The sequence below is a fragment of the Aythya marila genome (genome assembly GCF_965140915.1).
Source record: "Aythya marila genome assembly, chromosome: 5".
In the NCBI taxonomy this organism is placed as follows: Eukaryota; Metazoa; Chordata; class Aves; order Anseriformes; family Anatidae; genus Aythya; species Aythya marila.
The window spans coordinates 43,738,046-43,753,001 of NC_139046.1; the positions used below are offsets into that span (position 1 = coordinate 43,738,046).

At 35.7% G+C, this 14,956-nt stretch overlaps 1 protein-coding gene across 12 annotated transcripts in view; it reads right to left on the reverse strand.

Moving 5' to 3' along the window:
• HECTD1 (HECT domain E3 ubiquitin protein ligase 1) overlaps positions 1 to 14,956 on the reverse strand; it is a 65,256-nt gene that overhangs the window by 13,504 nt on the left and 36,796 nt on the right. For 9 of the 12 annotated variants that reach the window (XM_082761320.1, XM_082761323.1, XM_082761319.1 and 6 more), the window contains 10 exons: positions 14,566 to 14,700; positions 14,347 to 14,486; positions 13,573 to 13,896; positions 12,939 to 13,105; positions 12,573 to 12,749; positions 9,029 to 9,865; positions 5,675 to 5,896; positions 3,852 to 3,985; positions 1,538 to 1,694; positions 474 to 696 (listed from right to left, as the gene is read on the reverse strand). In XM_082761320.1, coding sequence (XP_082617446.1) covers positions 474 to 696; positions 1,538 to 1,694; positions 3,852 to 3,985; positions 5,675 to 5,896; positions 9,029 to 9,865; positions 12,573 to 12,749; positions 12,939 to 13,105; positions 13,573 to 13,896; positions 14,347 to 14,486; positions 14,566 to 14,700 — 2,516 coding nt within the window. The remainder of the gene's footprint in view (positions 1 to 473; positions 697 to 1,537; positions 1,695 to 3,851; positions 3,986 to 5,674; positions 5,897 to 9,028; positions 9,866 to 12,572; positions 12,750 to 12,938; positions 13,106 to 13,572; positions 13,897 to 14,346; positions 14,487 to 14,565; positions 14,701 to 14,956) is intronic. The other 3 variants (XM_082761330.1, XM_082761321.1, XM_082761322.1) reach the window with 2 other exon arrangements.

Below are 14,956 nucleotides of genomic sequence, written 5' to 3' on the forward strand. Positions count from 1 at the left end.
TTTGAATGCTTCCTTTTTATGTTGTGAATTCTGTTGGGAGTTCCTTCATCCATGCATGGTCTCTTACTGCCTCTGCTTGAACTGCCACACACTGGGACAGACTGGTCTTGAGTACAGAAGAAATTAGCCAGTTCTCCTGGGACCCTTCTTTTCTCTCTAGGACTTTATGCCCGTGGGATTCTTCCAAGCAGATCCCTGAACAGGCTATGTTCTGCTGTCTTGGTCAACTGCTTGACTTTTTAAATATTATGAACAAATCACAGTTGAACTTTAGAGGTTATGACTTTTTATGTTTTGAAGTAGTCAAAGCACTAGCTTTAAAACCAATACAAACATTCTAACAAAAATACAAGAAAAAATAATTCTAGCATTGTTTTCTGCAAAGGAGGAAAACAGGTTAAAATGGTTTTATACCTGTTTCCTAATCAGTCACACAGTGTTCTCTTTAAAGAATAACAAACTTGTGAGCTTACGTGTATGTTGGCTCCCAAATACGTCTAAGTTTGTCAGATTTCACATTGCCATTACAGGAAAGCTGTAACAATTTCTGTACATAGTAAAAGATGGTAGATCGGAAGTTTGTTAGGGGCAGTTCTACTTCTCGAGTTGTTCCAAGACCTGAAACTTTCAACGTAAGTGCTAAACGTGGTGAAGGCATGCACTCAACCTCTTCCAACAGTTCTGAATGAGGTGTACCTGCGCATGAAAAATTGAGATGTTAATACAAAACACATAAAGCATGGCAAGTTGGCTTAAACATTAATGAAGTGGTTCAATAAGAAAGTGTAGAGATTTCCTGCACACCTACCAGTGAGACTATGCTGAGTTAAAACTACAAGCTATAACTAAGTACTATAATTATAACACTTCTCTACGTGAGAAAAGCTAACAGCAGTTTTTGGAATCCATGTTGATCCTTACGTCTTGGTTACATCCTCTTTAATATTATACAGCACATGGATTCTTCTTTGCTTACGCAAAGCAAATCCATGTGCTTCCTATTACATTTACACCTGTCTGGTCACCAAAATCAACAATGGTTCACTTCTACATAAACCTAAACTATGTATTCCTTTCTTTGTGAATACTGATTGCACCTACAGAGTTGAACAAGAATCAGCTAAGGAACAAGATCATGTGCTATGCTGCTGGTCATACAGACTGCTCAGTTACTCTATTACTTTTTCCCTCACCATATTTTTGGATTGCTTCAACAAATCCTTTCTGATCAAAGCTATTCTGGGCAGCTCAACGCACAAATTATTCCCTGTAGGTAGAACCAGACATAGCAAGAGATCTAATCGCCAATCTGAGTTAAATTCATGAGTACGGATGTTTTATACAGCACTTAGTTTACTTCTCCCTCAATAGTGCTTGGACATGCAAAGGCAAATGAAACTCTCATTGAAACAAAGAAAAGTCACACAAACACAAAAGCATGTTGTATTGGTTAACAGTGATAGGATCCCTGAAGCCTAACAGGACCTTAACAGTAAGTCTCTGGATCAGATGTCATAAATATGTCTTGGCAGCATACCTGGTGGAGGGATTTCTAGATCAGTTGTTTGTTGAACATTAGTACGACCAGGTCTTGGGTCAAAAGCAGGAACCAAAGCAGAAAACTGTCGTTTCAATACATAATCATCATCCCATGTTCTTCTACGTCCTCCTTTGGTTTCATACTCCTCTTCTTCCTTAATAAAAAAAGCGGGGGAGAGGGATGTATTTTTATTTTAGGTTCTTTAACAAAGAATCATTTCATCCAAAATTTACATGTGCATCGTGGAATACAGCAGATACAGCAGTAACAAACAAAAGCTGACACAAAAGATATCAAAGCTGGTACTTAACAAGTGTTAGTTCCATTTAGTTGGTCAAGCAGGAATCAAAAGAATTAAGCAAAACTGCCAATGAAGAGAAACCAGCATTAGCGGGCTAAAATTAGAATAGGCATCTTTACAACTTCTGGAAAGAAGGAAAATTTCCTTGAAGCACCAAAATGGCATAGGGAAATGCATAGTAGTACAGACGAGCAGACTTGGTGTAGATACTTGGTGCATTCTACAAAATTTGGAATATCAAAGATTCAAACAAATCAGTGGAGTTAAAATAAATGCAGTAACGTTTCTGAAACCAATTAACTTTTTTTTAAAAAGTATATACCTATATTGATATATAACGTACATACATTTATTTAATCCAGAGATGAAATTAAATACCAAAGTACTGGAATTATTATTTTGGGAAGTAATTAACAAGCCTTTGCAAGTATTAATTGCTTATGACTTTTCCAAAACAGGCCTTGAATCTGTTCAGCTCCTTACTGAGGTAGAATTGCATAGTGTATGAGAGGGAACAGTACTGGAACCCAAGAAAGGAAAATGTGCTTTTGCAGATCTGATTCTTGTTGTGTAATCTACTTCTTCCCATGAAAAACAACAGGAGGTTCATTTAACCGTTTCTGAAAAGTGATCAGCAACCTGCAAACTGTGGTTATTAATTACATTGCAGCAAAATAGTATAAATAAATAATTCTGTGTATTTCTAACTTTGTATCTTTGTGCAGAAAGTGAAATACTTAGTGGTGCACTTGAGTTTCTATTGAAAGCATATTCACAGTAGGTTCAAATGTTTAATGTTTTGGTTAACATGCCTAAAATCTGAGCATATAACAGCAAGAGATAGTCTCTACAATTCCATAAATTAATGTTTACACTTATGTAATAAATATTAAACTGACATTTGTGCAGTCTTCTATTTTTCCTCTTAGGCCTTGCAACATACATTTGGATCACTTCAGTGGTGGTAGAAGTCCAACCATTCATTATGGCACGTATTCATCGTACCACAGAAGAACCAAGTGAAGAGCCAGAATTCACGATAGCATATGCAAGACCCATGGGACTAACTCGCTGTTTTTCTCTGTCTTTCCCTTCCAGATATTCTACTGGCATACATAATTTATTACCGGCCTACAGTTAAACACATCCCAGCACTGCATCACTAAAAAACTTAGCAGCCTGCCCACAAAGTCACACCAATTCATCAGCTGGTGACATGGGGAGCCATCATTTTTGTCTGTCAAGTTTTTTCCAGGTTGCTTTTAAGATGTTAGTTCTGGCCTATAAAGTCTCAGGGCATGCTGATGTTCAAAAACCTTTTTCTCTGGTAGAAATGTTGAAAGTGGCACAATTAGTCACATTTGGACAAGAAAGGAGAGCTAACTGGGCAGAGCCTTATCTGGTGAAACCTTGCAATTTTGTAGCACCAATTTGAACAGATAAGAAAATAGCTTTGTTAATACTCAAAATATATGTTAGAATTGGGAAAAGACAAAATGAATGATAATCTTCTAAAAGATGCGTTCTTCTTGCAGTTCCAGAGAAGTGTAACAGGATTTTAACTTTGGCATATTGTTTGAAGTCTTAATTGACAGATACTCAGAATTACAGTCACAGATTGGCTAAGGCTGGAAGACACCTCTAGAGGTCACGGGGTCCTACCTCCTGCTCAAGCAGGGACACCTAAAGCAAGTTTCCCAGGTCCATGTTCATCTACACGCTTTCGAAAAACTTGAAGGAGGGAGAGAGACTTTACACCTCTCTGCACAACCTATTCCAGTGATCCGTCACCTCTACAGTAAAGAAGTGCCTCCTGAAGCACTTCTCCAAACCAGTAGTCCTAAATCTAAAATGCATTTCTGTTTTAATTAGAATCATAAAATGGTCTGGGTTGGAAGGGACCTTAAAGGTCATCTAGTTCAGAATCCGTAGTGCCAAAAAAAAAAAAAAAAAAAAGAGTTTTAATGCATCCGTTAGCACAGATAATTAAGTTAAATAGCTATACTGTACCATAACTTCCTCATATTCTTGATCTTCTTGGTTATCATCTTCATTTTCATCGTCTTCTTCATCTGGTTCAGGTAGATCCTCATCATCATCCAACTCTGCCAACAGAGTACTAGCTCGGCAGCTATCAAGAAAATCTATAATACATATATACACACACATTTATATATTTACATATGGAAAAAAAAGACATGGATCTCTTTTAAAGCCAATTTTTGAAAATTAAAAAACAGAAGCACTGAGAATAGTGAGAAAACCACTCTCACAAACAAGAAAGAGAACTAAAAATAGTACTGATATAGTATATCTAATGAAAGTAGCACATAATATTGCGTAATTAAGATTGATCAGCAAGTGATCAGTTCTTCATTTGTCAAACATGTTATGATTACATTTATGTTAAGTTTTGAAAGAACGCAAAAACTGGTACACAAATTAATATTGTCTGATTCTATATTTAACTGTTTTAAAAGAAGGTTAGTGATCAAATTTTTGCTACAAGTGTGCAGCTTAGACTTCAAATTGCAACATAAGGGACATTTAAAATATGTATGTAAGAGCAACATCTGTAAAGATTTAGTTGCAAATGAATTTCTGTAACAAAAAGGTGAAGCCAGTTATGAAGTTCAATTTCACCCACATAGTACTAAGACTTAATCCCCACCCCTCACCCCCCAAAAAACAAAAACAAAAAAAAAAAAAAAACAGAGAAGTTCACATTAATCCAAGATGGACTATGATAGAAATGAATTTTTGAAATTTTACATTTTTCTATACACACAGAAACTGTTTAAGCACCCTTTGAATTGTTGTCAAGACCCCAATAGAAACTCTAGAGTAACTCACAAAACTATTTGTTCAGTTGTTTATATTTTAAGACTTGTCACCCAATCAAAATATCAAGTGGCACTTAAAAAAAAAATAAATGGACATGGCACATGGAGTTGGCTGATTAAGATATGTACAAGTGGCTCAATTCCAATGCCCAGATAACAATTTTGAAAGACTTTATAAACAACAAATTATAGCACATCCAATCATTTTTAAAAAAAAAAAAAACAATTAAGTATTTCTTCTTTCAAGACTATCTCTCAATCCAGTTTGCCTCACATTAGGAAATATTTTCCTATATCTAGTCCTGTTTTTTCTTGACTTCATTTCATCAACTTAATTCCTAGATATTATCACTCAGCCTAGTTAACTACAATCTTTCACAGCATTCGTAACTCCCAAATAACTTCCATCTTTATGTCTGTATCTAGCATATAGTGCCCACATAACTTTGCATTTTGTTCCCAAAATTCTCTTCTTCATGTCAATTTACTTTGTGTTCTTTGCAACTTGTTGCAGCTACTATGGTCTTGAGATACCTGGAAACTCACATACAATTTTAAGTGTATAGTGTATCTAATGGTTGGTGATTTTCAATCAAAGAGTACTACAAGGTACCTCAGACTGAGCATGTAGTATGCTCAGTGAGAAAACTCTACTTTTAGAGGCTCGTATGTAAACTACATTAAAAATAAAATGATTTGATTAAGGAAAAGATCAAGCGCCCAAATAAACTATGCCATAAATAATCATCATGTGGGATAGAAATTGCTGAACTACAAGGACATAAAAACATAAGGAAAAATTACTTTGTTAACATTATTTTACTTGAGTACTACTTCACAGAACTAGGAACATATAAATAGTTCAATTTTCAAATACTTATCAGTAAATGAACTACTACATGAAAAAAAAACAAACAACAACAACAAAAAGGAAAAAATGAAAAATCATTAACGGGAAGTCTGCTTATGTTCATTTAAAATGAAACTTACCATATAAAGAATATTCTGCCTCCTGACCTGTATCGCTCTCACTAGATGTTGATGTTAGGCTAGTAGTTAGAGTATTACTAAGCGACTGACCAACAGATAAAACTGTAGTTGCTGTAGCTACATTGCTGCTGCTAGTAACACTGGATGTAGACATGGTCACTGTTGATGTGGTACCAGTTGTAGTCAGATTAGGAAAACTTTGGGCACCCATAAGAGGAGAAGCTATAGATAAAGATATGGTAAGATAAAATAAATGATTTGATGACTTGAAGAGCACAATTTACATGCACGAGTCCTGTGTTGAAAAATATATTTCGTGTTGAAAAATTATCTGAAGGGTTATTTTACAATAAAGATTTACAAACTAAAGGGGAAGGGATTCCCAGTGCGAAATTGCACACTACAATGCAGACGCCCACACCTGAGCATATTCCCTTGTGTACATTTAAAACAAATAAAAGCATTAAATAAATCCCCAACCCCCCACTGTAAATTTGAAATTACTTCATTTCAATATCTGAAAAGTATTTCTGATATCTGTTACTTCAATACTGTGGCTGTCTTTAAGCTTAAAATTTAGTTTAACCTCTAACATAAATATAATTAAAATTAAACAAGGAAAACAACATAACCATATATAAACAAATTAAAAACAGAACATAAGACAATTTTGAAACCTTGTCTGCATTTTCCTTAAAGTTCTTAAAGCAACTCCTACTTGCTATCTTTCACATAACTAGTAATGTACATATTCATGATGTACTGGCAGTACTGTGAAAACCAAAATTTAAGAACCTAAATTGGATGACTTATACGAAGTAATTTTCAGAATAAGCTAGTGACAACTGCGAGGTTACCTTACTGAACATTCAAATAGAACACAGAAAATGCATTCTCGTCAACAACTGAAACAAAACTGAATTCCCTGTAAACTCAATGGAAAGAATTTCAGGTCCTGTACCTATCTGAAACTGTACAAATTAAGCCTATATACGATTAATTACATATTTACACCCCAATGTTACAAACATTTTGTCACAAACTTATCTTCAAACACAGACTGTTAATCACATATTTGCATATGAAAATTTGAGGGGTCATCTATACTTAAATGTAATCATATTTTTCAATCTACTTTTTCTAAAATTTATCAAATGAGAGTTTTACAGTTTTAAAAGTAAACATTTTCATTATTACAGCTTATATAACCTGATGTATTGTTTTTTTAAAAATAATATAAAAATAAAATAGAAGTCTGAATGTCATACTATTGATGTCTGCAAGAATTACTACCCTTGCAGGAGGACACAGCACAAAACAGAACCGTTCCCCTGAGTGCATTTGGTAACTTTTTGAGAAAAAAGAGATGCCACTGTTCTGGTTTTGCATTTGTGTGTCAGATAGTGTTGTTGTCATTTTGATATTTTTCCCCCACCCCCGCTAGGAACTTAAATATATAAATAGAAATACAAAAATGCAGACTCAAATCCACGAAAGAGTTCTAGTCAGGTATAATACTTGTTTTTTTGTTTTGGTTTTTTTTTCTGTGCAGGGGAGAAGAGAGTGAAATTTAATTAGTTAGTATGCCATATGCCCATCTCTATAAACAAAGAAAGTGTGGAATATTTCCAATCCAAAGGGACTTTCTTTGTTGTTTAAGAATTTAGTAATCACTTACTCAATATACATATCTTCCACCCACTTTAATAACAGTAAACTCTTTGCTCTTATACTAAAGAGACACAGGAAAAGCCATCAGGTGTAAGTATTTCATTTGCTCAGATCTCAAGAACAAACAGAAGCTGGCTACCTTAGACACCATATAAATCCTGCCAAATACTGATGTTTTCAATGCAACCACTAGAGCAAGTCCAAAGAGACTTAAATTACTACTCATGATTTCAGACAGGTTGTTTTTTGTTTGTTTGCTTTTCGCTTATTTTTTGTTGTTGTTTTAACCGAAGGTTTTTACAATGTACTGCTCTAATTTTGGTGAGATCGCTCAAATTTAGAATCTAATCTCTTTTTGGGACACAAATCCTCACAGTTTCTTTTTGTGTAAAATTAGAATTCCCACATACGGGATAAATTTAAACACAACAAATACAAATTTTTAATTTATTTCCTATTTTAATGCTGTATGATTTCAAACATGCTTGAAATATGGCAAATACGTTGGTAAAGTATCCCATATTCTTCAAAGACTCTCCCTCTCCCCAACACAAAGCTACTTCAGAACTAGAGGCACTGAGTATCTGTCTAAAGGGATCAATTACTGGAAATCTTCTGTTTGGTATTTTATTTACATTAATAAAAATATACCCCCATCAAAAAAAAAGAAAAAAAAAAAAAAGAAAATGCCCACTAGGATCATTTTAAAAACTGCAAAAAGCAAACAACACACCTTCAAGTAAAAAGCACAGAAGTCTTAGAAAAATATAAAAGCTTAACAGAAAAACTGACTGTTTCCTTCTGGTATATTAGGGTAATTTTACAATTTTACTTTTTCTAACTTGTCATGAAGTACTGAGCTCCAAGCACTGAACTACACGCCTAACACAAAGGTGGTTGAGCAACATCTCAGATGGGAGTGTTGTGAAAATTTGGAAGAGCAAACTCACAACAAGCAGGTTTATAGCTTACCTGCTAACACCTTGATCCCACATATAATCCAAGAATACACAAAGGTTGAAGCATGTACATAATCCCACTTAAAACAATGTTAGCTACAAACTTCCATAAAATTAGCATGCCTAAATGACTTGCTAAACCTAAAGCTTAATGACAACGTCATTGGAAAACATACACAGAACTGGGTTACTCAGCCTGCTAGAATACAGGGAAATGTTAAAATGTCACCATACTGCAGTTTACTTTTTCTTTCTACTCTGCTCTTACCTCCTAAAGCTCAGACAGAGAATTTGCAGTATGAACAATATGCATTTCCCAAGCAAAACAAGAACATATCAGAAGCAGGCAGACAGAAAGTGTGCGAATTCTGCACAGAACAGATCAGAGAGCAAGAGTATCCCACCTTAGCTGCCGCTGCTAGTCTTCAATCCTCTCAAATTAAACTATACTCTCTTTCTTCCTAAACACATAATAAACATCAAATCTACATCATTTCCATTTGATGGGTACCACAGTGTAATCTGACATCAAAGGGGCACGTAACGCTTCATAGTTTCCATGAACTCTGTGAGCTGTTCACCAGTTCTGTAAGTGCCCATAAAAGCAAGGCTGCTCTAAGAGCATTGCTCTGTTAGGCCAGCAAAAGCCAAACTTCTTTAAGTCTAAAGAAAACCAAAGAAATAACAAAAGTTTCAACTAAAAATAAATACAGCTTTTACTTACTTGCAGTACTCATGACATTTCTTCCCAAAGTGTTAGTATTGTTATCACTGCTACTTCGGCTTAAATTCATGTTGTTGGTGGCATTGGTACGTGCTATGGTTGCCACTCTTCGTACAAAAGACTCCAGACTTGAAGTTTCTCGAGATGATAAGTTAGGAACACTTGCGCTGGAGCTCATCGGTGCCCCGGCAGCCAACAAGGAACTGACTGAAAGTCTGTTACTCGCTGAAGAGCTTAGAGGTCGTTGGGAAGCTGCTTCTTTATTAGTCAGTTCGGAAACGGAACTAACATCAGGAGAGCTGACACTAACAATTCCCATGGATATAGCACTGGACTCCCCAGGAGTACGTATTGAATTATCAGGACCTAACTTCCTTTCTGCATTTTCATTTCCCATGTCCGCTGTTAAGGTACTGGTGCTTGCACTGGAAGATGACCCTACTTCAGCCTGAGGCACGTTATCAGCGGAAGACAGAACAACAATTGGTTCATGGACGTCAGTGCCTGAAACTATATTCTGCTCCATTACACTTTCTGATCTCCGCTCCATTTTGGTCGAACCCAAGCTGATGTCGCTGCTACTGGCCACGCTACACACAGAACTGCTGCTTCCTTTTCTACTTGAGGAGCCTGCAGCAGCAGTCGTCTTGTCTGGACAGTTGTTTTTCACCAAGCTGCTCCATGACTGCGTTGTGCCTGAAACAGTGGATGAAACAGGTTTGGGTGATGCCGCTGAATCAGGGTCGTACCCTGGTGCAAGCTTGAGGTCAAACTTTCCTTCTGCGCCCATACGGTAAGAGTTAGAGCCACCAGCATCCCAGGTGACATCAATCCAGCCTGGAAAGGGACAGGAGTTTGTGAGATCCAGCAGAAAGCAGACAGGAGCGTGTCAGACAGTAGCTCCACAATGTGGGATCAGCTTCTCATAAGGGCTGCGTGTCCGAATTAATAAAATCACTAAGTAACTCCTAATGCAAATTAAGGAGTGTTTAAACAATTTGGTAATGTAGAAGTGCTGTTAAAATTATGGCAGCAAGTACAGTCAGCTTCTACCTTCAGAGTCCCCAAACCCAGCCAAAAGCCAAGTTTGCTTCAGAACGAACCTGACCTACTAGGATCTCTCCAAAAGTTATGATGATTCTCTAAACATCCGAAATGTATATTACAACATATCATCGTAACTTCATTAATACCTGACAAGAAACTACAATTCCTCTACGGACATTTTATGTTTTAATCTGTTCAATGCTTGTAAACGGGCATAACTACACTACAGAACGCATTTTATGAATTTCAGTTTGGGATTATTTTTGTCCTATATAGTGCAAGAATGAGTGTACTCATAGCCAGCTTTTTGTTTCAATAATTTACACAGACTCAAATGTTACTTATTCGCAGGAAAATTCTTACAAGTAAGGACTACTTCATGTAAGATTTCAGGGTCAAAAGAAGAATATGTTGCATGGAAATTTGAAGTGTTATACTAGGATCAGAGCAGCACTGAAAAAAAAGATGCTACTCATCTTTAATTTCTTTATTAAATTATGTTCCAATATTTTGTAAGTTAAATGTAGTAAACCTGCAATGATGAGGATAACATGCAAAATTTAGCAAACTAGGACAGAAACGGGGACAAAAAAATTTAATGCTTGTCTGATATTTTACTAGTCTGATATACCACAGAGTCATCTTAAAAGCTTCTTTCTAGTTTTTCTTATTGCATGTTAACTGTACCAAATTTTGTGTCACTATTTCAATCGATACACACTTTCTTTAAAAACAAAATCCCTAAAGCTCAGTCAGCTCCTGAAACCTCTGACAACAATTCAAAACAAGATGTCAGGTCCAGAGGCACATACACGTTTTTCTTTAACAAAACAGAATGGAGCTCATTTGAAGTAAAATAGATATGTTTTTAGCACTGTCAGGTGCACTTTTACCTTATAACTATCCAAAAGTCATCACTTTAGACTGAAACAGAAGATCACAGGCAATTTTCTGTTTAGAAGTATCACTCTGGAGGAAGAGCATTTTAAAACTCATAAAGTTTTCAGTAGACATCTCATCCCCACATGAGCGGGCTTATATCATATTATTATGGTATGATTTTACTTCATCTTCATGAGTTTTATCTGAATAGCTTCGTGCCACTAAATCTCTGAAAAGTGATGCAAGTCTGAATTTTTTACCTTTCTACATTTTATTTGACTTTCTGAATGGACACAAAAAAAAAAAGAGGTAAACTCCATACAGAAACAGTATGATTTTTACCCTTTGAGTATCTGGACAGGGTGTTTTGAAAAAGCAGAATTAAATTACTGTTCTTGTTTTGTGTAGTTTTTTCAACTACAATATTAATTACAAACAGTTCAAAGCTTGCACAATTTTGTAAATATACATTATGTACTTGGAGTCTTGATGCTGCATTGTTGTGGCCCCGAAACAACACAAGATGTGTTTGAGCTTTGAATAGCCACAGAAAAGCCAATGGGATGCCATTTTCTATTTTCAAGACAACTGTGGCAGGAGTAAGCGTCTACTGATCACTTATCACACTTTGTAGTCATCACTTGACACATGAACCTCAATTTCACCTTTACTTAATAGGAAAGATTTACTGGAATATAGGAACAAAAACACTGATTTAATAGACTACTCACCAATAATACTTAACATCTTAAAAGTGAGAGTGTATCTATGGATACTCTTGCATCTGGTAAGAACAATACATGGAGATGATGGGACAATTCCCTACAAGCTATTCTGAATGGCTTAAAAAAGATGAAAAGTTGCAAAACATTTTAGATCATCATACTTTGGACACTTCTCCCTTTTTAAGAGCCAAGAACTAATAATCTGGCTAGGAGTGACTGAAGATGCTTCAGAAACAAAGCCAGTCTTATGTACACCTAAATAGGGGTGGGCAGCAGAGGGAACTGAGAAAGCATGTTCAGCTAATAAGATTATCAGCTCTTCTGGAGCCTCTTTAATACCTCAGCCTCCTGAGCACTGAATTCCGTGGCTGCTGCTGGTTTTGATTTTGCTCCCTAAGTCATATTACTTTTCACTGTTTTTAAAATAGCAACTTGATCCCAATGAAGCTAGCGAGGTAGGAAAGGTACAGGACACAACAAAAGTCAAGAAAAATATTGCAAATGCTAAGCTAGAAGAAATGAAGAATGTAATTATAGATGTTGCAGGCCCAAAGCTTAATTAATCAGTTTGCATCAACCAACCTGGAATATTTTTAATTCTTCATAATGAATGTCAAAATAACAATTTGGTATTTTAATTAAGCAAAGCTCGGAAAATGTTTTATTTACAACAAGATTTTTTTTCCATGCATTGAAATGGAATTTCACAAATGGACCACAATGATTACAGATTTTGAGTTCCTTCTCTCCAGGGTACTGAAATTTCTATCAGCTTCTTCAAGAAACTACAGAAGGAATAGTGTAATATGACCAATTTCACATTTAGATTGAAATAAAACATAAAATACTCATACTATAGAGTTTTTCAAATTCAAGCAATTTGTGCTCACCATTATGCAATTCTCCTGTAACAGTGCCTTCACCCTGTGGGCTTCCATCCTGGTCTCTCCATTTCCAATCAATTCCTCTGATTACACGAGCTCCTGGAACCATGTATTTCAAAACCTGAGAACGGACCAGACGTCGCTGTCTTCGCAGATTGGCTTCAGCTTCTTTAGCAGCTTTTCCTACAAGAAACGTAAATTGAAATTGGAAGACTGAAAAATGCAGCAATATTGATTAGGGAATAAATCTGAGCTTGTTTTTAAGCATGCTCCAAGGCAAAAGTCAACGTGTTTTTTCCACACTCATTTTTATAGGTCACGTTTGTTAGGATTTTAAGAGAACAAGCAGGACATACACGTTCTTTTTCTTACCCAACTGATCTTCACATACTCCATTCACAGTGCCATAAAGTTCAAATCCAGACAGGGAGAGGTAGTGTGTTTGCCCACTGGCATTCTTTCCCATCTGTTTTATTCGAACATGTCTCCAACCTTGTTTCTCATCCTTTGGAGGATCTAAAGGCCATGTTGCTGTAGACCTTCAAATTTGTTTCAAAGAGGTATTGTTGGGGAGAAGAGGAGAGAGAAAAAAAAAAAAAACACACAAACAAAACACACAAAACCAGAACACTTTAGTACCAAAAACAAACCATGACAGCAATCATTTATGGTTAAAATCAGAAAACTGCCAAGAACATGAGAAATACAAAACCTAGCAACATTACAGACAAATTCTGGATGAGTGCTGGTGTTACTATTTTCTCCAAAAAAAATAAAAATAAAATGCAAATTTAAGATGATAGAAAATCACAAATATTATTATGTGAACCAAGAAGAGAACTTATGAATCACTTATTTTCCAGTCCACCCTTAATCATCTGTGCCACCTACCCCCTTTTTACATAATTATTTATTATAGCTATGGCATACGTTAATTTAGTCTACAGCCAAGTATATATTCAACTTAGCTCAATTTTATAAAAGCTGGTAAAATACACTGACATACCCTGGTTCGTTGAGACTACAGTCATCAACATGAGTATACAAAGTAGTCCAGTTCTGTCCATCCTTAGATACCTGGAAAACCCAATTTCTGAGAGCAGATCGTCCATAACCTCGAGCATGGCGTAATGTGTAAGCTGATGGTATAACCCAAAGGCCAAGATCTATGGCAAACCAAGCATTCTTATCATCATTAGTATGACAATTGAGAGCTGAACTGTCACGGCTTAGGATGTCTTCTAAACGGCCATAAGGCAGATTTCTTCCTTCTGAGGATGTAACCACTACTAACCCATAGGCTGCTGGATTTACCCACTCATATGCAGTTCTATATTAAAAAGAGAAATGTACTGTTCAATTATTGCTTACATTAATAAACAGGTATCAGTAACATTTGACAATTTACTGCAAGTTATTGATTACAGCTGAGTTTATTACAAACTGAAGCAATTAATATCATCTGAGATAATTAGATAACTTTAGAGACATTCCAAAAATGTTACTTCACTACAGCAGTTAACAAAAGACCCAACCCTTCCCACCCCTTCATTTCTTCAGCAAGAATACAAACAAATTCTCAATCCAACTTCAGAGAAACGTATTTTTGTATTAGTTAAGCAGAGCAAAAAAAATATAATTCTATTGATAACCAGTAAAAGCAAACTCCCATTCTTAAAAAAAAAAACAACAGAATTGATTATCAATTCTCATTTTTTTCCCCTCTGCATATAGTTTACTAAATTTTAATTCAAAATATTTAGCTTTGAAAAAAACTCACTTGGCATTTGTCCCAATCCAGTAAATGATTCCATTTTCATCAAAATCGTGTTGATGCCTGAATACAAATGTTTGGCCTTCACGTAGTTTTCGTACAAAAACAAATGAAGCCCTATCAAAGTCGTACCATTGCTTTGCTACCTACACATGAATGAAGAAAAAAAATTAGTGATACAGAATGCAACCTTTCCTCGTGAACCGCACATGGTATGTTGCTCACCATTTTCAGAAGATACTGTTCCAGAGATTCAACAGTTGCCAACGGCTCCATCTTTAGCATTCTGCCAGTTCGATCTATTAATGATGTCTCCCCTGAAGCACGTTCCAAACGAAACCTCAACCGTCTTGTCAGTATCTGAAAGAGTACCTAAATGTTAATATAGGCTTTTCTGTTTACATTTTGTAGATTAAGAAAAGCAATGCTTCACTAAAACAGTTTCAGCTCCTCATCAATTTTTGTGTGCAATTTAAACAAGCACTCTATTCTAATTTAAGGCTTTTAAACTGTTCCCTTATTGCTCCGTTTTTTCAGCTAACTCAACAATTCTTCGGTGACAATCAACATAAACCAGTTACACATTCAAGTGAATACTTCCATATTTCATGTTTTT